Source organism: Cynara cardunculus (genome assembly GCF_001531365.2).
Source record: "Cynara cardunculus var. scolymus isolate 2C chromosome LG 17, CcrdV1, whole genome shotgun sequence".
Classification (NCBI taxonomy): Eukaryota; Viridiplantae; Streptophyta; class Magnoliopsida; order Asterales; family Asteraceae; genus Cynara; species Cynara cardunculus.
The window spans coordinates 37,610,815-37,638,525 of NC_037544.1; the positions used below are offsets into that span (position 1 = coordinate 37,610,815).

General features: G+C 34.2%; 6 protein-coding genes across 8 annotated transcripts; 2 read left to right on the forward strand and 4 right to left on the reverse strand.

Moving 5' to 3' along the window:
* Positions 1–969: 969 nt before the first annotated feature.
* Positions 970–7,414, reverse strand: LOC112501068 (protein bem46-like). Of its 3 annotated transcripts, none has more exons than XM_025104718.1 (8): positions 7,129–7,414; positions 5,510–5,545; positions 5,299–5,377; positions 5,103–5,157; positions 4,898–5,014; positions 2,255–2,419; positions 1,828–2,068; positions 970–1,249 (listed from the first exon to the last, which is right to left on the reverse strand). In XM_025104718.1, the coding sequence occupies exons 1-8, from the start codon at positions 7,364–7,366 to the stop codon at positions 1,227–1,229; spliced, it is 954 nt and encodes a 317-aa protein (XP_024960486.1). In that variant the 5' UTR covers positions 7,367–7,414; the 3' UTR covers positions 970–1,226. The 3 variants fall into 3 exon arrangements, with proteins under 3 accessions (XP_024960486.1, XP_024960485.1, XP_024960487.1); XM_025104717.1 differs by having other exon boundaries at positions 970–1,327; XM_025104719.1 differs by lacking the exon at positions 970–1,249 and adding an exon at positions 1,294–1,343.
* Positions 7,415–8,329: 915 nt separating this feature from the next.
* Positions 8,330–11,816, reverse strand: LOC112500776 (nuclear transcription factor Y subunit A-4-like). Its single transcript, XM_025104357.1, has 6 exons — positions 11,697–11,816; positions 10,229–10,398; positions 9,149–9,255; positions 9,012–9,077; positions 8,740–8,907; positions 8,330–8,663 (listed from the first exon to the last, which is right to left on the reverse strand). The coding sequence occupies exons 1-6, from the start codon at positions 11,750–11,752 to the stop codon at positions 8,394–8,396; spliced, it is 837 nt and encodes a 278-aa protein (XP_024960125.1). The 5' UTR covers positions 11,753–11,816; the 3' UTR covers positions 8,330–8,393.
* Positions 11,817–14,067: 2,251 nt separating this feature from the next.
* LOC112500771 (phospholipid:diacylglycerol acyltransferase 1-like) lies at positions 14,068–25,576 on the reverse strand. Its single transcript, XM_025104351.1, has 6 exons — positions 24,619–25,576; positions 15,949–16,171; positions 15,572–15,852; positions 15,043–15,358; positions 14,648–14,907; positions 14,068–14,554 (listed from the first exon to the last, which is right to left on the reverse strand). Exons 1-6 carry the CDS (start codon positions 24,630–24,632, stop codon positions 14,068–14,070), a joined length of 1,581 nt encoding a protein of 526 aa, XP_024960119.1. The 5' UTR covers positions 24,633–25,576.
* Positions 17,787–18,359, forward strand: LOC112500773. The gene has a single exon (XM_025104353.1). The coding sequence runs from the start codon at positions 17,906–17,908 to the stop codon at positions 18,248–18,250; it is 345 nt and encodes a 114-aa protein (XP_024960121.1). The 5' UTR covers positions 17,787–17,905; the 3' UTR covers positions 18,251–18,359.
* Positions 22,631–23,825, forward strand: LOC112500155 (transcription repressor MYB6-like). Its single transcript, XM_025103488.1, has 3 exons — positions 22,631–22,763; positions 22,942–23,071; positions 23,213–23,825. Exons 1-3 carry the CDS (start codon positions 22,631–22,633, stop codon positions 23,823–23,825), a joined length of 876 nt encoding a protein of 291 aa, XP_024959256.1.
* On the reverse strand, positions 24,238–27,543 carry LOC112500772 (mediator of RNA polymerase II transcription subunit 20a). Its single transcript, XM_025104352.1, has 5 exons — positions 27,318–27,543; positions 27,039–27,181; positions 26,038–26,216; positions 25,675–25,764; positions 24,238–24,612 (listed from the first exon to the last, which is right to left on the reverse strand). Exons 1-5 carry the CDS (start codon positions 27,329–27,331, stop codon positions 24,379–24,381), a joined length of 660 nt encoding a protein of 219 aa, XP_024960120.1. The 5' UTR covers positions 27,332–27,543; the 3' UTR covers positions 24,238–24,378.
* Between the last annotated feature and the right edge of the window lie 168 nt (positions 27,544–27,711).

Genomic DNA, 27,711 nt, shown 5'->3' on the forward strand with positions numbered 1-27,711 from the left:
AATTTTAAAAATCTTTTAATTTTATTTTTTATCACAATATGAGGTTATTGGGTTGTTCTTGCGTTCTCGTAAATCACATGGGTTCTCGTTTGAACCCTTCCCTAATTTATGTTCATTGATCAACTTTTTAACTAATGATCTAATAGTCTAAAGTTGCACGGTGGCAAATTTGTGATTATTGAGAAGTTTCGTGTCAATTTTGTGATTATGAATGTTCAGATTGTAGATCTAATCCAAGGGTTGAGAATTGGTTTTACGGGTCTTGCAAAAAACCTTTGACCTCATATGATCCCAAGTCATATATATATATATATATATATATATATATATATATATATATATATATATATATATATATATATATATATATATACCTCATCATTGAATTAGGGTTGGATGTTAAAATTGTCTTTTTAATAGGAATCAGTCATGATTGTCAATTTATAATTTGACATCTTAAAACCAAGCAGATTTTAACATAAATCAATTACATTTTTTTAATGGCTACATCTTTTGTTTAGCTATTCTGAAACAAATACCAGCAATTAGCAACTTATTTAGAAGGGTTCGGGTTTGATGGGAGAGAGTTAAGATAACAAGTGTTATAAGTTATCTTCATCCTTGTGTATACATTAAGATAATATGTACCAAATCCAATCCTCGTAAGAAACACGATTCATGTGTGGCTTTTGTTTTAGAAAACAAATAACAACGTATCTAAATATTTAAATGGTGAAATGTGAAACCAAAATCAAACATTCATGTAAAAAAATGATATACATCTCAAAAAATAAATAAAAAGGATACTGCATTTCTCAATTGAAAACAAATAAAACAATCGGAATAAGATGAAATGATTGTTCAAAAAGAGACATCATATCTGAAACCAAGTATTAAATGCATGATGATGATGATGATGATGATGATGATGATGATGATGGTGATCGACTTAAAGTTAAAAAAGCTTGCTGCAAAGGCACACCACTGCCTTTCTCAAAAGACAGCTTCCAAACAAGTGTCACTTGATATAAATCATAGAAAGGCATATTTGCAAACAACTACAGATTTGTGAATAAATTTGGACCCTTTTGTTGTCAAAAAATTCAGCCGATTTCAGCATCATACGGCATAGCAATAGCATATCAGCAACATCTGGGCAATAACACTTCTGAATGAAGAACCATCTGCAACTGAGACGCATGGCAATGACAGATCTTGACTCACAATCACAAACAGCTTTTTTTGGTCACTGCAATTGTCAAGAAACAAGACAACAACAACAAGAAGAAGTACCCTCTTTATCCCATCCAATCACTCGATTCAGAATCTGAACAATTACAAAACTGTTGCCAGTCAGTCACTTCCCTAAAATAATTATACACTTTAACAATATGTCGAGTATTTGTCAGATATCCAAAATACTCATGTGACAAATACTCATAAACACAAAATGACCCGAGTCAAGTCAACTACTCCTTTTGTCCCATGAAATTTGCAAACTTTTGAATATAGACTACTTGTAGTGTTGATGACTAAATAGGTAATTTCAACTTGAAATCTTCAGTGGAAAGGAACTATTAGTAACTTTCATGGGACATCCCCAAAAGGAGGGTTGCAATTTCCACAGGGAGTACTTTATTTGTAATCATGTTAATGGTCTATTGGTGTTTGTTTGTATAGTGTGAGTGTGTGTTTCTATGGGCAATGGCTTTTGCACTAAAACCCTATGCTGGGTCGACCACAGCCATATGAAGGTGTATATACTTTGTAATGGAAATATTAACCATATTAGCAAGCAATGCATATGAACAGCAAACAAAGATGTACCAGTTCCCTTGTGCTGAGATCCATCGTCCTTTTCTAACACGTTTTGCTGTATAAAAGTTCGGACGGATTTCCAATAATGATCACCACCAGCCAGCCATGTGTCCATATGCATGCCAGTAGGGAAATCCACAAAGGTACATCTTTTGTTATGGGCGGCTGCTTTTGCATATAGCATCTGCATTTGAAATGGAGGAACCATCTCATCTCGTAGTCCAGAGAGGAAAAGGATGGGCTGTTTAATCTGTGTATGAATGAAAAAAGATGGAAGTGAGCAAACAGACAAGAAGACAACAGCCGATCGTTTTATAATAAAGAACCACATTAAGCATCAGAGAATATATTGATCTTGAATATTAGACCATTAACCAGTAATTAAAGATATAATACGACTGTTCTTTCTAACACCAGATTATTAAGAAGATGCTACCTGTCCAACTACATCGATGGTGCTCCAGGGAGAACGAACAATGAAATTAAGAATCTTGGGGCCACTAGAGATGCTTCCTCCTATAAACCACTTCAAAAACGGTAGTAAGACTCCAGCCATGTCTAGAATTGAAGTAAAAGTGTTCTCCAATATCAATGCTGCCACCTGCAATGGTAGGCACATGTAACAGGAAGTTGTAAATTGTAACTCATACCTAGTCATAGAGCACAACAGGATTACATGTCCAATAGTTTAAAGCTTGAAACAATAACTTTATATAGAACTTCACCCAGGCAAGACAAGAATTGATAAATAGATGACACACACACCCCAAATACAATATAATCACAAAAATACAACGCTTCAAGTAAAATGACACATAATAGCACTCCCCAATGTTTTTGAGATTTATTGTATGTCATCCGTTCACTGTTGCTTTCTGATCCAGTTTCTTTGTTCACAGATGTGAGTAACATACTAGATACATTGGATCAGAGGTTGATTGGTATGCGTTCTCTTTTCCTAGTACAAATAATTTACCACAAGATATTCATAAAGTGTCTTGGCTCCTTGCTTGTTTAGAGAATACACCATGACTTGTGCTATGGGTCCTAAGTTGAGAAAAGAGAGTTCAGAGGCACATACACTAATGTTTTGTTTTTCACATTCTCCAAGACCGCTTTAGAAAATTGGTATATCCAAGAAAAAGAAACATTCAGATAGTGTTTTATTCCTTGTTAAAAACAGCTAAACCTGGGATGCTATCACTTCTCTGGTACAAAGAACTTATGCAATACATATAGAAAATCTCCCTCTGTGATAACATGAGCTGTGCTATGGATCAGGATCATAAACATGAGATCACTTGAGAAGTAAGTTGGAAAGTCTGTTCATCAAACTGTTTGTTAGTTCTTTGTGTCCTTTCTGCCATAATGTTATTTGTGCTTCTTATTCTCACAGACCCTTTCATAAAGTTTAAGCATTCAACATCCATAAAATCAGTATAAACTTGTATTCTTCATAGAAATAGCAATCTGTGATATAGATTAAATTGTCTAGTAATCTAGACAATAAACCAATACATGTACAAATCTAGCAAGAGATTTCCCCATAAAACCCAAAAATTCCACCCACCCACCACCCATTGTGTTCACATATCAAAAATATTAAAAACTGCTCCCCGGACACATAATCTTTTTCAAAAACCTTGATGATAATATGGTAGATATCTTGCTCTGTCTGACAGCTTGTAAAACATCCGGATTGTTCTTATTCTTAAATTCAGAGAACCTTAAAGAATTAAATGGCCCATTTATCCAGTTAGCACTAAGACCTTCTTAATGAATTAAGATATCAGCTCTTGTGATTTGTGAACCCTAGATGTTTCCGCTATACCTATGGATAAATTAATGGTCAATATATTGTCTAGAAAGAAATGGCTCATGTCTCTATCAAATTTCATTTTCTTGTAACCTTTTTCTATTCCATTTTCGTTTCTTTTGCCTCATATTCTATTTCATCCTTCCTCCCGTTGATAACTCACTCCTACTCTTTATAAGTATTTGGGCAATGAGCTATTCTACTTTTCATATCTCCACCATTTTCTCTTCCATCCTCCATATGATTATGTGGGTCACAATAGAACAACTATAACCTTATAGAAGCTGTAGGGATTGGAATGTACAAAGAGTGGCAATGCTATGCCAGGATAATGGCAACAGAGGCTACACCAAGCCAATAGTTTTTTTTGGTATAGGGGGCAGAACCCCAGGCAAAGTTTTATTAACCATCAAGCGAATAGTTGGTATCAATAGAAATTTTCCTAGTTTGGTTCTATGAATGTTAATTGGATGGCTATTATGTAAGTAAGGTCTTCATTAATTGGTTGCGTCTTCTTTTGGTGTTTTTCCACTTCCCAAGTAGTCCGAGGGTTTAGTTGTAATTCCCAAGGTTTCAAAACTAGATTATTGAATAAAATATCGAGTGTTATTGAGAGCTTCTCACAACAATACCTGATTATATGCAAATGTTTAGCTAATGATTTTCAAAAGACCCTATAGCACCTGCAGTTGCCTAGTTCTTTTGTTTTCTTTCCAAATGTTTTATTTTTTTATGTTCTCATCATGCATCTTTTCATGCTCCACCTCGCATGAGACTTCTAGGAAGTCATAAAGCCTCAAATCGGTAATCTAAAACAACAGCCAAACCACCAGCTACGCTGTTCTCAAATACCTAAGCTAAATCAGTTTCTTTCATAGGTGATTGGTCGTGCTACTTTTTGATTAATTTGACTTTTGTCTCGCTAAAAAACTTCCAGCTATCTTCAGCACTTATCATTTACTTACCTCTTTGTGACAGTCGCATAAATTAGTCTTTCCTCCAAAAGAAATCCTTTATAAATCACATACGTTAAGACTTAGGACCAGTACTAATCTTTATATGATGTAAAGACACTATTTGAAATGAAAAAATGGACTGGCAACATGTATTACAATTAGCAAGTAAAGACCAGGAAAACTAAACAAAAAGCTCTGATCTAAGCTATAATAGGAAAAGGAAATGTTTAGAACACAAATACAAAATTCCACATCCAGTAAATGACAGACTGAAAAAGGAAATCATTCATAAATGATATAGAAATACCTTATCTGGATTATTTTTGGTAACGACAGCACCAACTGCCCCACCAAGAGACCTTCCGAAGACTACTATTTGAGAAGTGTCGATATCTGTTCTCTGACTGAGATGATCTAGAGCGGCCTAGTCGAAAAGGTGGATACATGCCCAAAACGTTCAAATAAAGAGTGGACAAAGAAAATCATGTAATAATATTAGCTAGAAAGCAAACCTGAGCGTCCCTGGTGATTCCTTGTTGAGAAGGATAACCATCACTAGCACCATAACTATTCGTTGTCAAAAACCACAATTTTAGTTAGATGAGCAGAACAGCATGCTGAAGGCTAAGAAAAATGAAACAATCAAATGCAAGAATGAAATCAAAAGCATGACTGCCCCATCCATAGGTATACACAACAAGAACATACCCTCTGTATGAAAGCATGAAAACATTGCAATGCAACTTTTGTAACATAATGCGCACCATCTCAAGACGATGTGCAATATCTATGATTCATCAGTCAAGGCCTCCAATAATCAAATCTACTTAGAATTACGATGACAACAAAGTAAATTATGTTATCAAATAAATAAAAAAAGGTAACAAATACTATAGGCATCTACCAGCAAGAAGGATACTTCCAGCATTTTCTTGAAAAAAGAGAATAGTTGGGCCTGCATATCAAACACCAATACTCTTAATCCCAACTTTGAGAATAGGAAAAGCTTAATTACAGAATAATCGACAAATTATATCTATTCACTGGATTTGCTTCCAGAAAAGGAGTTAGATGCTTTTAAAGATTTAACATAGTAGAAAACACCACGGGTCTGCATAAAAGAAACAATTTGAGTTTGCCTATTTTATTCTGATTAGCGTTCTCCAGGGATATAACTGCAAATGAAAAATGTCTTTAACATGCTTCTACCCCATGACCAAATACATTAGCTGCAATGCATTCCCTTCACATACCTGTAGCTGGTGAAATAAAAGTACAATACCTAAATGCAGCTTCTAAAGCTAATTCTCAATATAACATGCCAATAGAGAATAACACAACCTTAATACAATCAAAATTCTTCCCAGAACTTCACTATGGAACAAAACAGACTAGTCGAGTAGGCCCCAGCTCTTATTATATCTTTGGGATCTAATAATGCTTGCTCAAAATGGAAACTGGAGCAAAATTAGTTTACAATTTTTAACCAAATTAACTTGATTTTAATTCGAATCTCAAACTATCTGCTCTCAAGCACCACCTTAATTTTACAAGAACAAAAGCTAAACAAAGCTAATCCCCAACTTATCAAACTCATTTCCCACTGCCCAACCTGCTAATAGAACTCAATTCAAAAGAAAAAGGAGAAGAAAAGGAAAAAAAACAGAAAGCATACTAAAACCACATCTGGGACCTTCCCTGGTATATATAGCAACCTGGAAATTCACACATATGACATAGTTATAGTACTATATAATACCCATACAATTAACCCCCTTATGCCCACATTTTTAGTTTGGAACCTTGACATAACAATCATACTAACTACATCTGAATCATTCTGCCAATCAGCTATCAAGATGCACCCAAGTAAAAACATAATTGAACAGTTAAACACTAACATATTAGCAAACAAAGACAAATGGTGAAAATTGCACACATATTGTACATTTGTACTGTTGTATATAGGACCGAAAATGTCAGCTATTGCAAACAAAATTCTGTTATAACCTCAATCTAGTAACCAGCTTCTGGTGATGACCTACATAGGCCCGGGCCTGCTCAATCAATTAGATACAATTCTTTTATTATTCTAATACATAGTAAGTTTTCTAAAAACAAAAAGTCACGAGTGTTTAGTAACTTGTTTGATAAAATCCACATCCAGATTCCAGATTATGGTCAGAAATCTCCTTTCACTTGTATTTCTATCAAAGACCAGTCCTAGTGAGTTAACTTCCTTTCCCGAAATATTAGACTTCTTAATTGATATAACCCGTTTCAAAGAAATTATATACCCTGATATAAAGATAGAAAAAGGAACTCTTTTCCTAAGGGCTCGCCCCTGATCAGCGTTACACAGTGTAATCCGTATCATCATTCCAACCAGCTCATTTCCAAAATAACGTGATTAAGAAGATAAAGAAACCCTAAATCACCATCATACCTAATTCAAAACAGAAGATATACATAACTGACAACGGGATCCTAGATCACGGATGTGAAATCATAGATGCATGTAGATAGCGAGAGAGTGACCTGTGGAATTGGGAGAGAACTTGATGAACCAGGAGTGTAGGCGCACACCATCGGAAGAAGTAAGCCATACGTCTTCAAAAATGAGGCGGAGGCGAGCGGGTGTGATTGGATAGGACTTGGTGAGACCAGGCAAGACAGGGACGTAAACTAACTTTTCTTGAAAGGCGACCAACAATGCGAGTCCGGCCACCGCTATTCCGCCGACGCCGTAGATCAACAAGCTCATGTACGACACCATCGCTACCTTTATTTCTCTCTCTCTCTCTCTCTCTCTCTCTCTCTCACACACACACACACACACACACACACACTCGCTCAAGTTGATGCCTTCGCATATAAGTTATGTCACTTTGATCTCAGCTTGATGCCTCGATTGTTAATTTTTGTAAAATACACTTTCTGGTATTCTACTTTATATTTTGATTCAATATTTACATAAAAATACAACATATTTTGGTTTCTTTCCTAAGCATTTTGTCAAAAATTAAGGATTTAATGTCTTTAGAAACCATCGTAATTTATCCGTTAACTCTCTAAAAAACCTCATCCAAAAACACATCCCCATTTCCACAACTTACAACTTTCTCTCCATAGTCTTCCAATACAACATAGCTTTTTAATACATAATATTTATATACGGCAAATGTAACAAACAAACGCATTCGTCCTCCTTATCACTGAACACTTTACTTTTTAGAAAATTAAAACTATGATACCGTTAAGATAAATTCTCATTTGGTATATTTGATGGATATATAATTTACCTTTTATTATGTTTTAGTGAAACATTCTGTCACATAGCACGCAGCTCTCCACCTTTTTGGATGACGTGATCTAGAAACTTGAAAGAGATGCTCTTTTAGATAATGGAACTTTTGCTATATATATATATATATATATATATATATATATATATATATATATATATATATATGTTTGTGTGTGTATGTGTGTGTGTTTTTTTTAAAATATAATTCAACACAACACATCTCATCCCTTCCTCCCTTGTCGCATTTCCTGCGACTTCGTCAAACAAACAAACAACCCAAAATTCTTGTTTCGTAATAAATTGAAATTTCCATAATCGGAAACCAAGTCTTCAAGTCAAGTGTGATGAAAAGCATTCACAAGCTTTTTTATAACATAAATAGGAAATTAAGCTCGACCAACACAAAATGAACATCGAAACTTAACAAGTAATAAAGCCAAGGATGAGTTGCCTGCCCGGTGTCTGATCGGTTCTTTACCATTATAGAACCTGTTTCTCACCGGCCCATTGAACCACGATGATGATGCTCTTCATTTCCTCTTATCCCCCACGATAACCCATGATCCATCATCATGTCCCTACTCGCAATGTGGCAACGTTCATGATCTGTTGCAGACACGTGAGGTTCTTCATAACCTGAAGCACAATGGGAGTTCAAGAATCGCATAGCTCTCGATTGCTGAGGTTTCTTGGTAGGAAGAAACCGCCCACCAGACCCTCTGATCCTATTCAAAGCATGCTTATGTCGAGATTCATGAAGGTATGGCTGCAAAAAAGCCAAATGGCAACATAAATCTTGTTTTTCATTCTGATTGTAGTCAAACATTTATATGTGTACATACCCTTCGATTTTTGACAAGTTTGTTTTGAGCTTCAAGCTTAGCACGAATCTGTCGCCTTCTGAGAATACCATGATACTGTTTTGCGTTGACATAAATAGGGCCGTCTTCTGATAGATCTAGAGGCAGTGGAACTCGGGCAGGAGCTATTTGCACGATATGAGGTTGAATCTATTCAAAGTACCAATAAGAATTTCACCATAGCAAGTATATTTCCGATCCTAAGAGCTATAATTAGTAAAATAAATCAAATCACTTTGATTAAAGGAGCTTACTATAGGTTGTGGTCCATATGGAGTATAAAGACCATTCAAGTAATGATCAGCATAAGCATGTTGAGCCTGATTCCGAATGCAAAAAAGTTAGTAAACTATGTGAAAACGAATTAAAAGGAGAGCAAGATAGCACGTACCATTGGTATGTCCTTTTCGACTTGAAGATCATTCATGCTGATACCTGGATTGGCCATGAATAAGATTGGCTTCATTTGAGCTTCTTCAAGCTTCTTGTAGCTTTCATCTTGAATATATCATGACAAAAGAAGAGCAATCAATCCCTTATCAGGCTGAGCTTTAGAGTTATATTAATGGAACGGAATTACTTGTTATATTATGGAATTTATCAATCACACACGCAGATTGGCCTATTTTGTTTATTTCGTTCTTTCTTCCTTCTGTTTTGCTCACACTTTTGCACGAGTCAGGGACTTGATAGAAACAACTACCCTATCCCACCACAGGTCTGCATACACCCCACCCCCTAGACCCTAATCTCGAGTGGGATATACCGGAAGTGTATGGTTTGGCTAGGGAGTTTAACACTAGACAGATCATTTGAAGGTCTTTCAGTTAAAATAAAATCTAAAAGGTCATGTTTATAACAATAACTCATTTAAGCCAATAGAAGTGATTTTGGGGAAGAATTGATGTAAGCAAGTAGGCAGGAACCATTGTTGAAGTTCAAGAATTCATGCAACGACTTCAAGTAAGTTTTTACGTAAAACACAAGTTCTGTTATTTCATTGTTGGCATGCGATGTCATGCAAGTGTTTGACATGAAAATGGTGTTGTAAAGGAGGCCGCAAGGTTATTGATTTGATCAAGAATGACAAAATAAGTTGCTTTCAATAAACAAAAAAGTAAAGCATAATTATGAATTTGAACTAAAAAAAGGCTATAGCAAACAAGTAACTCAAAGAAAAGATTGAACAACAAAAACATTGCATCACTGAATTTTCAAACCATCATATTGGTCTTTTGTTGCAAATGGACCATCATTCTTATCAAAATGCAAAAAGAAAACTATAGTTTGTAAGAATGGACAAAAACTTCTGAATAAATGATTTCTTTTTTGCGTTTACGTTTTTCGAGTTGTCCAAGATTACTTGTCCTTCCAAACTATAGTGTTAAGAATAATGGTTAACATGATATGAAGCCAAACATGATGGCTCAAGAATTCAAATCAATCCGAAAAAGTTATAGCAATCAACTACCTGAACTTGAAGAGATGCATTGATCTTGAGGATGAACCCCTTGTGTGGCAATATCATCATCCTTGTGAGATTGATCAGTTGAATGGCATGTCGATGAATCTTGATTGCAAGTTTGCTGAGTCGGGTCATTTGTGTCCGCAGGGAGGTGGGGTGCAGGAACCATTTTCAAACTATAAATTTTGGAAACAACTGAGGTATTTGCTGCTTATGTGAACTCCAACATGGTATGCAATTAAAATATGTATTCGGCATCAAACTAATGGAAACTTTGAGCTATGTTTTTCTTTGAGATGTTCTTTAGCGTATCAACATGGTGTTCCCTTAATATCCTTAACTATTATAGAAATCGTTCAAGGGTTTTGATCTGTGGACAATTAGATACACATATACACAGAGAACAAAGAACTTATGTGGTTTAACCCCAATTATGTGATGTCTATGGGTATTGAACAATGAGTTTCAACTATATGGAGAAAAGAATAACATTATTAAGTCCACAAAATTTTCCTATTTTCACATTATTAAGGCATATTTAGACATTAGACGCATAGAAGCGACACCACCAACATATAAGTCAACCGCACGAACACCATCAAAGGGATTGAATCGACTTAACGAAGATTAAGATGACTAAATAAATAAACATGTTGTAGCAGGTTTTTGCAACCACAATTTAGAACACCTGACTATGATGTTTGATATGGTTAATAGATCATAAAAGTCCACTAAAGAATTTTGTTTAAATGATCATTTCAGGAGGTGCTTCTATCACAAGAGATGTGCAATAAATGGAGTTTATAACCTAAATAGACATGTTCATCTCTACTCATAAGACTAATCTCTCTCTAGAATGGCTGAATCTTAATCAGATAGAGCAACCAAAACATCATTGAGCATGAAAAATGGCATCTGATATCATAAAACCACCATGAACATGTATATTCAGTCACATAGAGATCAAAATCAAGTATGGGGAACTGAAGAAATTTTATAACCCCCAAAAAATAATCAAACCCCAATTTTTTTCATGAAATATAGATCAGAAAATCCAACAATCCGAAGGCATTGTTCATTAGAACAACTGTAAAAGCTTACAAGAAGAAAGAAGAAGAAGAAGAAGAAGAAGAATCTAAATCTAAAGTTACTGGTTGAGCACAGTATGCATTGATTTTATTCAAGAAACATAGATACAGAAAAACCCACATCAACAAGAAATGCATAAAGATTAAACACAAAGCAAAATATACATAAAAGAAATCGGCAAAACATAAACAAAGATAAACCCACATCAACAAATGCATCAAGATTGAACATAAAGCATAATATATATGTGTGTGTGTGTATATATATATATATATATATATATATATATAAAAGAAATCGACAAAAAGAAGAAGATAGTAAAAGTCAAACAAAGAAAGAAAAGAAAAGAAAAGAAAAGAAAAGGCAGAAAGAGAAAAAAATGAACCTTTGGGATCTTGAAGAAGGAAGCAAGAAACAGAGGTGTTGGGTGAAATTGGGCATGTCTCCTTCCTTGAAACCCTCACTATAAATCTTCTCTCTCTTTCCCTGTCATCTGGGTTTGCTGTATCTATCTCTGTATGTCTTCCTCCCAAAAGAAATTATTTAAATAATTGTTGGTGATGTTTAAATTTTTTTTAAAAAAAAGAAAAGAAAAAGAAATGGTAAATGGAGTTACAAAGACCTGCACCAATACCAGTAAACAACCATGAACCTCATTTGGATACTTGCCTTTTCTTTTTTATAATTTGTCGCTTCTATTCTGTGGTTGGTCCCGGTCCCGGTCCCACTCCCACTCCCACCATAATTTTAATACTTTATTTAAAGAAAAGATATTTGGATAATGTTCACCAAACCATTAACCTTGTGTCTCTTATTTATATTTAAAAAAGAATTATGTAATCACTATCATTTACCTTAAAATTATAACAAAAAGATGTTTATTGTTTCAATCTTTTAAGAATCATATGAGAACCAGTTTTGATATAAACATCGATTATGATGTCATCTTTTACTTTATGAATCGATCGTGGACTAATTTGATTATTAAAAAAAATCAGCAATGTATGATGAATAACTCTTGAACATAGTCAACTCGATCGATCTTAATTATGCTACGATTTTTATATTGTTAATTAATCTTGTAATGTTACAATAAACAATATGTGACCTTACGCTTCTCTTTCATTTCCCCCCCATGTCGCTACACAGAGGGCATGAAGACGTAAAAATGGACCTTATGTGACCACGGTGGTGGAATAACTTTACGCTTCTTTTGTATTCTTGGAGCTATCAATATATTTCTAAAAATGTGTTCAAACTAAATTACCAAAGTGCTAATGTTGGTTCTTCTTACACCTCAGCAGAACATCCCAAATTACATATATTGTAATTATCAATCACAATGGCAAGACAGAGAGTTGGGATAGTCTTAATTTCGTTTTGGTTGAGAGGGTTAAGGAAGTCCTATACAGAGATGTGAAATCTACTAACAATGTCCAAAAATTCCACATTGAGACAACACATGAAAAAGTCTGATGAGACACGGTATAAAAACTGATCAAATGCAAATTGGTCCTGACCGATCCAATTAGGTTTTTTTGTTTGAGTTGGGCAACAAAGATGGTAATTCAATGGGCCGAGCAAGACCAAAATTTATGTAATTGTATGGCTTTAACATACAACGTTTAGCATTTCAAAATACGAGTAACTAAGTTGAAGATTTCAAAACCCAGATGATGACATACGGTTTTTGTAATGAAAGCTCAAATAATTTAAATGTTTTATATACAATTTTTATAACTCAAAATTGTAATGTTAATATGACTTCAAATAATACAAGTGAATAAGATAGTTTTTTTTATTTTTTTAAAGAACTTGTAAATTGTTATAGTTAGAAATTCCTTTTTTACTAAATTCCGATCAAAGTTTGAAAAAGCTAAAGCCGTCCCTTAAACCTGAATGGGCCATATTTCACACCAAAAGAAATGTGATTTTAGGCTTTTAAATATGTCATGTGTTTTTCCCTCACTTGAAATTCATGGACACATGCCTAAAAAATCCATATCTTCTCCAACTTTAGTTAGTCATAGATTAAGTACAAAAAAAGTATTATATGTGACGTCCAAGTACAAAAGAAAAAACTCGATCCAATTTATGATAACATTAACATATACATTGGTTATCGGAAAGTCATAAAAAAGATTTAATAAAAAACATAAACAAATCTATTTTCTATTTTATGTGCATGTATTGTAACTCCATAATATATTTTTTGTAAAAAGAAAGCACAAGTAATAATAAATATTGGTATGTTTTTTCCATTTCAAAGAAACATTAAAACTATTTATTCTCAAACTTAAAACCATAACTTAATTGCAGAAGTGAAAAGGGATTCTAAGCATCAACACAAAATGATATCACCAACCTTTCCAAACCAATTTATGATAGCAAGCAAGCAATCAGAGTCTTTATTTTCTTTTCTTTTCTTTTCTTTTCTTTTAGCTCAATGACCGATCCATCTGTTTCCAATTCAAAACAACATAAACCTATTTTCCTTGTTAAGAACAACAATAATATGCTTCTAACCCAAACAGAAGATAGCTCAATACCTTGGTTTCATTTTCACATTGATTCACAAGCTTTAACTTGTGTAACCACACACACAACAATGATGAATTTCATTTCTCATAAGCTTCTTCCACCCTTCTGCTGATATATATATATATATATGCATGCAACAACTGTCACAAGCATATACAATCGGTTAAAAACTACATGAAGTAAATAAAAAAATGAAACATGCATAAAAATGATACCTATAATTGCAAGTTGATCCTGTCAGACCATTTGAAAATACTGGAGTAAACTTGATCTCCTCCCAAGTCTTTCCCTGTAGCTCCAGCTGCTACTCTCATAACATCTTCTATCAATGCAAAATTCCCCATTATATCCACATGTGCTCCACTTTGTGTTCCTCTGCCTTCTAGTAATGTTGCTGGAGGTGCATGATCATACTCTCTCACGTATGTTTTTATTCCCCAAGGATTATATCGCGTTTTCCCTCGCCAACCTTTGGCGCACATGAAACCTGCACTTAGAGTCGGAACTGTTTCATCCCCATCCACAGAATAAACCCCACTTCTCAAACAACTTTGCTCACTTCCACCATCAGCCGAGGTATCAATCTGGAAAGGAATGTAACAGTCAGCAATTGGTGGACTAAACTTGTAGATATATGCTCTTTCTGTCGCTAATCCAACTCCATACATACAAAGTATCTCCATCTCAGGAGCATCTGGTAATCTGCAACCATCAAATCAAATCAAATCAAATGCTTATGCTTCACAATATGAAAACCATCTCATTTATTCAGCAAGCAAGTAATACAAATCTCACTTGCTTTCTAAAGGATTCGACCAATATCTATAATGCTCGTATTTTTCATCATCCAAATTCTCAGCTATTCCATACGAATAATGGGCGCTACCGCGCTTCATCATCCTCGGAGCCACGTATTCCAATAGGTCCAAAACTGAATCAACCGAGAATACTTTATAGTCTACCACAGCCTTGACACCCCCAATTCCCATATCATGGTATTCATTCCATACATCCCGACATGTTGTGTTTGCGAAATTATGACCCTTAACAACCCCCTGCATTTCCAAAGTCTCTGTATCAGTCACGAGCCAAGAAATCAAAAATGTTGTACATGCCTTGTGTACTCGGTTTTTACTTGAGAAATTATTTAATGTCATTTTTGGCATAAACAATTACTATAAAGGGATTACCCTGAAGTCCACCCTGTGAATCTTTGATGAATGTAACTCAGCAACATCTTTGCCAAAAGATATTATTCTCCCATAGTTAACGGATTTGGAACCATCAAAACCCCCTTTCCCATTTTGACCTGCTACTTGAGTATCATTCTTTTTCGCCTTCATGGCAACACAATCATGGCTAGCGTCAGGAGCCCAATCGAGTGTACCCCAGATAGTGTCCCCGCCTTTTGGTATCAACGACATTGTTGAATCCCAAGTACGAGTCATCCTCATCGCATGTTGTAAAGTTTGGAAACCAAATATATCAACACCGGGTGCAACGGTCCTACATGGCAAGTAGAGCTCAACATACAAGATTCACAACCAACAGAAACTACAATCAGAGTAGGGGTACAAGAAGTTTCAAATGAATCAAACTATTCTTTAACCAAAAGACTGAAACTTGAAGCACTAATAGCTCATTGCACTCAACATGATAGATTCAAAAGGTGATCATGGAAGAAGTTGTATGTACCATGATACCCGCTAGAAATCGTACCTGGCGACGGCAATATCCTTGGCCTCAGCAGAAAAAAGGCCTGCGACTATTTTTGGGAGCCCCAATAAAGGTCCACCGATATTCATCACAACTTTTATGTGTTTAGCACACCAATCTGATCCGCCTCCGCCACCTATTGGAGCCGGTGCTTCAGCCCATTTCATAAAATGCAAGAAGTACAAAGTGCCCATAGAATGTGGAATCACAACCACCTTCTCACCGCTTGTGGAGACCATGAGTTCTATATTGCTTTTCATGCGGCTTAGAGTTTGATCGCGTACCTGATTTGACAAATATTAAAAGAGCAAGTGTGCATTTGTATATGGTTAACATGCATCAAAACCAGTTATTTATAAAGAAATTTCAAGCATATATACCTCAGTATTCTGAAATGAGAGCCTCCAGTCATAAGCTGCCATATACATATTTTTTTCCTCATATCCAATGTTAGCCAAATTGGCAATCAAAACTGCCCATACAAAATAGCCTGCTGCAAAGTAATCAGCTGCCACAAGTCCAGACACAGGTCTGATCCTTATCCCAGGAGGATCCAGACCAGTTTCATTATCTAGTGACATGTGCTCCACCCAGCACAAGGGCCTGCGGAGAATTAAAAAAAGGTACACCTTTAATATATATATATATATATATATATATATATATATATATTGGATAGAAATTAATAAAGGATGATATATATATATATATATATATATATATGTATGTATATAAGAAGTCCATTGAAGGGTAATTGATTTTTAGAGATGAAGAAATAATTTACGTACCTCTTGTAGAGTTCACCAAAGGTGCCACCCCAAAGCCTCTTTCTGAACAACCCATCCATACAAGGATGGCCTTCCCACATTTCGAGCCCACCGGTGACAATGCCGGGTACAAAAACCACAGGATGCTTGGCCTTGAACCCTTGTTTTTGCAATTTGACACCTGGGGGGTCGGGTATTTTTCCCGTTATAGCATTGGTCACGTATTGCGGGAATGAAGCGGGCATGGCATTGTATAGTAACAACAAAAACCACCAAATTGAACATATAGATCCGATCATCCAACAACAACTATCGATACACGACCAATTCTTCTTGTTGGTGATGGGCTTGTTCAATTTCTTAAGATCGTCTCCATGAATATTATCATGATCAGTAGTAGCATCATTGATCTTTTTATCTTTCTGAGGCGGAGACTGTTGTTGATGGTGGTGGTTGGAAGTGGTTGGTTTCCTGGAATCTCCTCCGCCGCCCCTTCTTCGCCTAGCCATATATATAAACCCAAAAATGTTGGAGATCACTTCATTTATAGTTTTCGGCACACTAATTAAACTAAACCATTTTATTACCATTTCCTCACTTTGATCCGAAAAAATATATGGAGTAAGTTACAGATTTCGTCCCTCGGGTTATTTGAAAATTATAAAAAGAAATAAAAACCATAGATTGGGTCCTTCTCCTTCCAAACAAATAATTATAAGTATCATTGTTGTGGTTTTCAGTTTTGTTACGAATTGGGTCCCTTATTACCCTAACTCTAACTCTAACTCTAACTCTAACTCTAACTCTAACTATGTTAAATTTATTTACCTTTTACTATATAAGTTATAATCATGCATGTAATGCATGAACAAAACGATGGATGCAAGAAGAGTGGTTGAAGTTTCGTCCATGATTTATTTCAACACATTTTGATATGATATGATAATTGTTAAGTTGGAAATTGATTTTTCAAACTATATATAAAAAGCATTGATTAGCCAAAACCAATCATGGTTTTTAATGTGAAAGGGAATTTGGAAAACTATGCTGCAAGTATTACACCCACCCTTTCAAACATATGCTTAATTTTCAATTTCTTTTTAAAATACCCTTGGCTTGTTCCTTGTTGCTTACTCCAAAACATGCTTCAATTTTCAATTTGGCTTGTTTCTTTTTAAGTTGAATTTAAAGTTATGGAATTGAATTATTCTTAAATGTAGTTTAGTTTGAATTTAGCAAGATCTAAAAGTAAATATATAATATAAGATGTTGAGACATGATGAAGCATAGTTTTTGAAATGTATATTTTAAGAATGAAAGTGAATATGAATTTAAAAAAGAGAAGGATGGATGGATGGATGGATGGATAAGGTTATCCACCAAAAGCAAGTAGAGAAGCAGCCACATGGGACTCCAGATCATATGGAGATCACAAATACCATTTCTCACCTCTCAACCTTTCTTTAACTGTACCAACATCATCCCTACCATACCCCCTTACTTTTCATTTCTCAAACACCCTTAGACAGACCTCCAAGAGCTAGAGAAGCAGCAACAGCAATCATATCCAATGGCCACCTCCGCTTGTGCAGTTTCCATGCCGTTGACTCACAAGACTGCTTTACCAAATTCCACCTTCTTCAACCCATTGACACTCAGCAGCAGCAGCAACAGAGTTAAGACCAAAAGGATGGTTCTTGTTCAGAGCTCATTCAAGGAGAAGGCTGTGACAGCTTTGACAGCGGCGGCTCTAACAGCTTCTATGGTGGTTCCCGATGTAGCACAGGCGGCGTCTGGTGTTACGCCGTCGCTGAATAACTTCTTGCTGAGTATTGGTGCTGGTGGTGCTGTTCTTGTGGCCATTTTAGGAGCTATAATTGGTGTTTCCAATTTTGATCCAGTGAAGCGTGGGTAGATAATTAAGCATCATCCATCATCTTGTAATCCTTTCCTTTTCCAATGCTTAATTTGGTTTTCAAAATTTAATTTACTTTTGTGAATGAATTCTACTTCTACTTCTACTTGTGTGTAATTTCTTTATAAATTATAAGACTCTTTATCAATCTTCATCTTAATTAATTAATTAATTTTTCAATCCACTAATTATAAATAAAAAATAATTTCATTAACTTTGGAAAATAACTAACTCATTCACAATTAATTAAGGTTACAAAATGTACTTCATATAATTAAACTTAATTAGGGGTTATTTGGCTAGTCTTTCATTAAGCCATGGAGGAATACATGTCTCTCTCTCTCTCAGCCAATTAAGCGAGGGTACGTAGTCTTTCTTTCTTTCTTTCAGAGATTGAATCCTCCATATTTAACTTGTTCACATCCATCTTCGTCTCTCTGGGATATTTTGTTTGGTGATAATATTAATATATAATGCTCCCTCAGATCGATATTGGATTGGAGGTACGTATTTTATAAAATTAAGCTTGTAATATCATATGATCCGTGCAAACTTCCTTTGCTTTTCTGGGTTTTTTATTTGCTATTTTAGGAATTTATGCCTCTGCAAAAAAAACTGAAGCTTTTATGTACCCTTATTCTTCATTCTTTCTTTATTTTGTCCTTTCTCTTCTAATCTAACTTCCCCAGAATTTCAAGCAAACCCCAACCCCAACCCCCCCATTTTCAAATTTTGTATCTTTTTTTTATTAAAAAAAATGGTGGTGTTTTGGAATTCCATGATGTTATATCTTTCTTTTTGTGAGGGTGGGTTTTTGTTTATGGAAAAAGAAATGGGATCTGCTTCATATTCATATATATGGGCTATAACTTCAATTATTAGGCCTACTTCTCCTTTGACTTGTTGGTGTAATTATTAAATAAATTGAAGGATTGCAATTGATTTGATGGGAAATGGTGAATTAGTGTTGAAAGGAGTTTTGTTCAAGTCGAAAACATATTAGATGAGAACAGAGTACTGATTCATGAGTCAAGGATTCCTGATAATGTTGGTAGAAATGCGTGTCTGATTAGAGAACTGAACGACAATATTAGATTTAGAAAAGTGGTTCGTCTTTCCTCTCGTTTCTGCAAATCCATGGAGATGGAGGAGGTTCATTCAGATTCAAGATTACATGCCAAACCCAGGACCAGGCCTAGGCCTAGGCCTGCTTAATCCAAACCTTAATTTTGCATCTTATCATGAATTTGTTTTGGCATGTATCTCATCATAATACAATTGGAATTGGAGTGATGAACTGATATGATGATCATGTATGTATATATACCAATTAATGAGTTTTAGTAGAGTATTTTGGGTTGATGATTCGAAAGCATGTATTATATGTCTCTTTATCAAGATTGAAACAGAAAGAGAAAGAAAAAGAGCAGCTTTTTATTCCCACCCAACTCAATCACCATCACCCTTTTCTTTTCCTTATTTTGTGTTTAATCAATTGATTTTATTTTGTGTTTTTTAAATTATTTGATTTGGTAATTGGTAACAATTTGGTGAAGGATTTACTCCCATTTTCAATGTAAAACATTTTATTTCACATTATTTATTTAATGTCGACAATCAAAAAGGAACATTTCAAGTATATCTTTTATCTCTGATGACATTAAATTGACTCACTCATCTCTCAAATTAATTATTGTTTTAGATAGAATGGACTCAAAAATTACCACAAATCTAATTTTATTTTAAAATGGTGTTTGGTAAGAATAATCAATATATAAAATGATATTATGAGATTTAAGTATTTAATTTTTCTTGAATTGTTGTATGATTTTTGTTATCTTACAATTATGAGAAAATGATTGAATGCACAATAGACATGGTATATTAAAAAAAGATACATTTCTTTGAAAAATTGGTTGGCTATAATATATTTTGACCGATCCTCCTTTTGTAAAAGGAATATATACATACACAAATTATTTAATTTAATACAAAAATGGTATAATATTGACAAATATCAATAGTGAAAACTATATTTTATAACGTATTTTTTGGAGAGATCCTTATATGTAAATATCTATATCTATACATATAAAATGGAGATTGTAGGGTATGAAGTAGTATTATGAGATTTAAGTATTAAAAATATTCAATTATGGTGTTGTTTTTGCCATTGGTATTGATGAGAGAAATGATAGATTAAAGATCATTATATATATATATATAATAAAAATAGTAGACATATGAAATATATTATGATATTTGAATTGTGGTATTGTTTATGTTATCTCAAGTTATGGATCACATAAGAGATTGAAAAATCGTAATGAATATATGAAAGGAGGAGATACACATTTGATATGGATTCTAGGGGTTTTCCGATTTTAATTGCAGTTTTGAATTTGGGATTTGTATTCTTCCAAGTATTGAAACAAACCCAAATTTGAATCGAGTTCTAAATGGTACATCGAATAATTCCATATTTTATTTCCAAAAAAAATATTTGTATCAAATTTGAGTTTCGTCTATGAAGAAGAACACAACAATCTTAAAATCTATATTTATTTTAATTTTAATTTTAATTTTAATTTTGGAGCCAATGTGAATAGAATTAGAAAGTGTAATTTACTCTATAACATATTGGGTTTACTCTTTGGAGTTGTGGGCTGAGCCCATCCACGCCCGTATATAAAAAGTAGCCCACCCTTTCCCATTTGATTTTGATACGTGCAAATTGCAATTGCATACAAACCGCATACAAAAATTAAAGATTTATAGTTTATTTTAGACAAATAATCTTAAAAATATGATATTAGAGTAGGTATTGAAGATTTTACCTAACAAAGGAGAGATGAGATGAATTATACGCATCAAGCTATAACACATAAATTTGTGAAAGAAACTATTTAGTGATTTATAAAACATAACATCAAGTTTAAAATTTCTGAATAATTACTACTTTTTAAAAATAATGTATTCATCAAAGTTGTACTTTAATATTTATATAATTAAAAAAAAACATTTTAAGGGTTGTTGTATTTCATTTTGTTTTGATGGATTAAATCTATTGAATGATAATAATATAAAAATAACTAATAACATTAATTAGAAGAAAAAAAAGGTTTATGTTAAAGTATTATGTAAAGTAAGAGCATCGGTGCAAGGTTTTTATAAGTAAAAAATATAAATTTTCACAAGACACGATATTTTATGGAAAAGCTCATCCTTATTGGGTTCTTGTATAAGAACCTTGATTCTTACGCGTGACAATTTTTTTTATATATTTCAAATTAAATACTTGATATTTAATTATTAATGTGATGTGATGTGATGTAATGGAAGATTCTTATAAAAAATGATTAATCATTGTGAATTTTTTTAATTTGATGAAATGAAAACGATATGATATGATATGATGACATAAAGAAATATGTATAGAAAAACAAGTTTTATAATAAAAACCTCCATTGAACAAAGAGTGGTATTTTGAAAAGGAAAGTTAGAGTTAAGTGAAAAAAGAAATAAGTTAGGAAAGATATAGCATGGAAATGAGAGATCCCTCTCTCTATCTTTTGTGTAATGAGGCGGGATGTGAAAAGATGTAAGCGGACATATCGATCAATTATGGATGGATATTTGTATTTGTATTTGTATTTGTATTTGTATTTGAAAGAATAGAATAAATAATGAAATTGTATATAGAGATAGGATTGTAATTTAATAAAATAAAATAATGGAAAGTGATGGAGATGTGGGGGTTGGGAGAATTAATTAGGAATGAGAAGATTTTTGTAAAACAAGGAGGCCAAGCACACTTTCTAATTCTATATCCATCATCATCATACCATTTTTGCTTTTACCTACGTATCCCAATCTCCATACATACAAATACATTTACTTTTTTTCTTTACCTTATTCTAAAACATTATATATATATATATAATGCTTATCCTTTTTGTGTTTCAAACATGTTCCATTCCATGGTTTAAATAATAATAATAATAATTTAAGTGATTAAATTGACATACATATATCATTCATTCATGGGAAATATTAATTAACAACTTAAGTTATGGTGCATGCATGTATACATACCTTTTCCTTTTGCATCCTAGAATTGAAGAAATTAAGCTGCTCTACTTTTATATTTATATTTATATTTATATTTATATATTTATATTTATATTTATATTTGAGGGAAAGGGGACCCTTGCCTCTTGAGAATCCATGATTCTGACCAGCTCATCATTCATATATATGTATGTGTATATATATTGATCAAGTACCTAAGTAGTATCAGGATGTTCAAAAACTCATCTTTAATTTCATCATACAAACTAGTTATTAAGAAAGAAGGTAGTTAATTAAACAGGTAGGAAGATGGGGAGAAGCCCTTGTTGTTCAAAGATAGGGTTGAATAGAGGCTCTTGGACAGCCTCGGAAGACAAGATCCTCGCTGACTACATTAAGCTTCATGGTGAAGGCAAATGGAGACAACTTCCCATCAAAGCAGGCACATACACACTCACTCTCTCTAGATCTCTCTCTCTCTCTCTCTCTCTCTTATATATATATATATATATATATATATATATAGAGAGAGAGAGAGAGAGAGAGAGAGAGAGAGAGATTTAAACTTTGATATAGATCTGCTGATCAACATGTAAATATGATTGAATCAATCCATGCAGGTTTACAGAGGTGTGGAAAGAGTTGCAGGCTACGATGGTTGAATTACTTGAAACCTGATATCAAGAGGGGCAACATTTCTTGTGATGAAGAAGATCTCATCATCAGGCTTCATAAACTCTTGGGAAACAGGTATTAGCTACTTGCCATTAATCTCTCAACTTCAATCAACACTAGGAACAACTGAAGGTCGCTATATACCCATTTTGGTCTTACTAAGCTACACTACTACTACTACTACTACTTGTTTTGTACATACATACATACGTGTAGATGGTCGCTTATTGCTGGGAGGCTCCCAGGGCGAACAGACAATGAAATCAAGAATTACTGGAACACCACTCTAGCCAAAAAAGTGCATGATCAGCTTCATCATGACCACAATTCTCATGTACAGTCTTACCAAGAAAGTCCACTTAAGAAGAGGAAAGACAAAGAATGCGTAATCAATGAGACTGATGACGAAACGAACGAGAAGTCGAATGTGGTTAGAACCAAGGCAGTGAGATGCTCCAAGACACATTTTAGTCCACACCCACCGCCCACAACATCGAATGTTGTTGAGATAAAAGATCCTAAACCTACTGATGAAATGTTCCCATCATTCTATCATGAAGAAGATATTATTAATCCATCATCAAGTTTCAGTCTTGATGTGAATATGGGGGAGGGAAGTTGTAATTTATCAGGTCTGTTTAACATGGATTTCACAGATTCATTCAACTTAAACGATGATCAAATGACGAAAGGAGGAGATGATATGGTGTCTGCAGGTTCTTCTACTGTTGCTGCAACAGATGCAACCACACAGGCTTGGTCCAAGGAGATTCTGGATTATTTTACTTCAATTCCTGAAATTGGAGGAGAATGGCTATCTTCATTATGAATACCTTGTATAATTAAACAACTACATGTGGTATATGTTTCTAATAATGTGTTTTGGGGAGTATTAATTAGTAATTAATTATACATCCTCTAGAATTACTGCATGTGATTCCAAAGCAGAAGCATTTGAATGCATTATTACTATAAAAAGAGGATTGAGGGGAAGACAGAAAATGGTAAACATCTATCCTTGTTAATGTAATATCAGTAGTGTCAACATCTTTCCTAGTTAATGTGAGTGGTTGCAAATTAATTCACCAAGCAGATGACAAGATTTAATTCAAAGATTGTGCCCTGCTGTGTTCTTTACAAATTCAAAGATAAAAAAACACTGGACAAATCCATCAGATTGGAATACGGATGGTTTTATAACAATCATATTTTCTAACAAATTAAATTAAATTTCCAAGGTTGGGGAATAAATACCATTCAAATTTCCTTTTCTTGGTAAATAACATTTGTATTTAATCCATCAGTTTACAAATTAATTACAACAAACTCAAATGTTCACTGTAACCAAGAAAACATGAACCTGGATTTGAAATCCCACCCTTCTAGTTTCTAACTGATTGAGCAGTAGCTATCATCTGAAGCATAATTGTGGCATACTGAACAGCTGTGTGTTGTAAGGTGTATTGCCCAGACAGCCCAAACTCCCCAAAGTTTGGTTCCATGTGCACAAAATGGCCTGGTAATGATCTTTTTGACAGAGCTTCTTGCCATATGTCAAAGAACTCTCCCATGATTTTATGCGACTTCTCCCACGAAGAAATGGGTCGGTATTCCATCTGCACCATAACAAACGCATTCACAACTATAGCTTTTTCAAAGATGATCCACACCCTACTTCCTCTCCTTACTGCTGTCTAATACCTACTTATTTGGTAGACATGTGGCATGTCCAACTATCATTTTAAGCTGAAAGCAAATCACAAAACTGGGGCAACTACACAACAATGACAGAAAAAGGATTTGTGTTGTAAGCAAGGATTACAGACTTATCAACCACTCTGCATTTGCATGTTAAGCCTATATCATTTGCATATTTGTACAATTACCGTTACATCCCAATCACAGGTTTCTTAACATCTGCAAAAAGTGGACCAGCTTATATAACAACAATTATAAATCTTCAAATTTGCACTTCTTTTTTATTCGTAAAAGGGCGAGAGGACCCATGCCATTGTTGGTGACAGTCTGATGTGTAGTAGCCAGATTTTGATTGAATGCTCAATACATAATTAAAATTGGGAGGCAGAACCCATTTACCATAGTGCCAATAAGGTTCAAGAGGTAAATAAGAAACTCAAAGTCAGCACACACACGAATATACATATGCAAATGTTTATGTAAGACATAGAGGATATGTTAAGATCACATGCTGTATGACAATTTTACAGAATAAAATTTATCTTGGTAGATTGTTATCTTCAGTCTTAACAGCTCCTCATGTTCTGTTTTCTTTTCCTATAAGCTTGCAATAGACAGTGTTGACTGTGTATATTCTCCTGTTTTTGAAATTCTTTTTTTCTGATGCAATCTAATCATTTTTTTGCGTAATTTTTATCCTTGCTCTACAAAATACAAGATGTAAGACAGAAGGAAGGGGTATTTTCTTGTTAGAACCTAGAAGGTACACTTGCAGTTGGTCACTAAAGTTCCGTCTACCTGAAGGTACATCTGAAGAGCAATAACTATGAGAAATTTAGTGAACATCTTTAAACTTCATTTTCCATTGGATTTTTTAAAACCTTTCCATGATTTAATTCACAAAACATAAAAGTCAAAATCTCACTGAAGCATGACAACAATTAAGATATAACACAGAAGTTAAAGGAAGCGTTTATTACCTCCATAACTATTCCCCTTAAACTTTCTGATTGAATGGAAACAACTTTACCCACCCTCAACTGGAAATCGCCAAGCTGATATTGAAATCCCTAACATTACAAGAAGAAGAAAAAAGCGTAAGATATATGGCAGTGAACTTTCACAAGTCACAGACACATCTGGCTGAAAACTCAGATTCTTTTCAGCGGCGTATTTTGGTTCACTAGAAGAAGAAAAACCCTGTTTGATTCTACGTTCCTGTTTATACACGGATATGAATGAAAGCTTTTTATTGAAAAATTACGACTATCAGACCAGGAACACAAATATTACAACATAATTACAGAAATGGGAACATGATGAAAATGATAGGCTTTGCTGACCTCAAAATTTAGTGCCACTCTAGTTTTGTAAGACTGGAGTTTCTCCATTATAGTCTGTATTGTGGAATCTGCCTCAAGAACTAAACGCTGCCCTCGTAAAACAAAGTAGTATTTGCTGGGCTGCTCTGGTAGCGATATCCCCAGAAAGTCACGTGGGAATTCTGCCGCATTTGCTTGCTCTAAGAAGCAATTAGCCAATTACAAATCAAATGTATACTCGAAGTTAGAGTGCCTTTACATCATTACATGTACAACATACATGATATAAAGACACACTACATCCATTCCATATTTCCATATCAAATAAAAATAAACAAGGGTCATAGTTCACCTTTTCTCAATCCTTTAAATCCACATTTGAACCAATGTTTAATAAATATAATCTTGTTTTTCTTTTTGAAGTAACCTACTCCTTACTTGGGAAGTACCTCTGTTTTACAATTACGAGAAAACTTAATACGACTATTGTCCGCTGTCATTTTGCTAAAATCTTCCAGCAAATCAACCAATGTCTCTTTGATAAGTTTTCTACAACTCGAGCTACCTTTTGACTTCAAAATTTTGACATCCTAAATATACTGCTAAAAATTCGTTAACTTTCAAAGCAGTTGATTCACTGTGGGTCTCAAATTCTCGACTTAAAAATAAACTTGTTCTATAACTATTGAATGAAAAAAAAAATCTTTAAACTTTATCTCAAATAGCCATCACTACGATTGATGGTTTTTAATGTGTAACAACGTCATGCCATCTTGAATATGTGAAGGAGGCTTTGCTTCGCCTTTGTAGTCTAAGTTGGCTCTTTTTTCCTCCTATTTTTTATGGAGATGGAATATGATTAGTAGTAATACAGCTTAGAGTGTTTACAGAAGTAACAGCTAAAACTGAAAAGACTAAAATTCATATGTATTCATAGTTACATCTGAATATCAACAAGCTCAAGTATTACCACCTAGAGTCGGGAGGATAGTTTTAAATCGTTCAACTTTCACAAAGATTACCTTTAAGAACGGGCCTGTAGAAGCTGAGTGTAGCTTTCCATTTTCCTTCCTTGACACCATTGATGCTCTCAACACACTGAGATACTTCTGCCAGTATTTGACTGCTCACGGTATGTCCTGCATTGGGCTGCCAGTGCAAAACCCTAATATACATACATAAGATCAATCATTCGTTCTCTAAAACACAGGAGAGGTCATGTATACACCTTGAATCCTCGATCAAGAACAACAAAGCAACAAAAAAATTGAAGCGCTAAAACAAGAATCCCTTTTAGTTACCATTTTATAGGCATGGTTCTGAGTGAGATAAAAGGCGATGACGATGATCGAGACTGTGTGATGCTCCAATCAAGTGTTTGGAGGAATCAAATAGACCTGGTTTCCTCTAATTGAAATTTTCAGGTATGGGAAAACCCTAATTTTTAGGCAAATACGGGTCGGGCGACATAAACATTTTTCTGCACCCATCGTCTTTGTAATAGGATCATTTCTAATGAACTTATGACTGTTGATTATGAATTTATCAAGTATTTTAGATCTTAATAAATACTTTTATTAAAAGTTTTGGATAAAGAAACTTTGTGCGTATTTTTTGATCCGTTGAGATAAATCCATAACATGTGTTTGTGTTTGGGTGAACTTGTCCTCCAATTTGCCAAATGCACTTTTATTA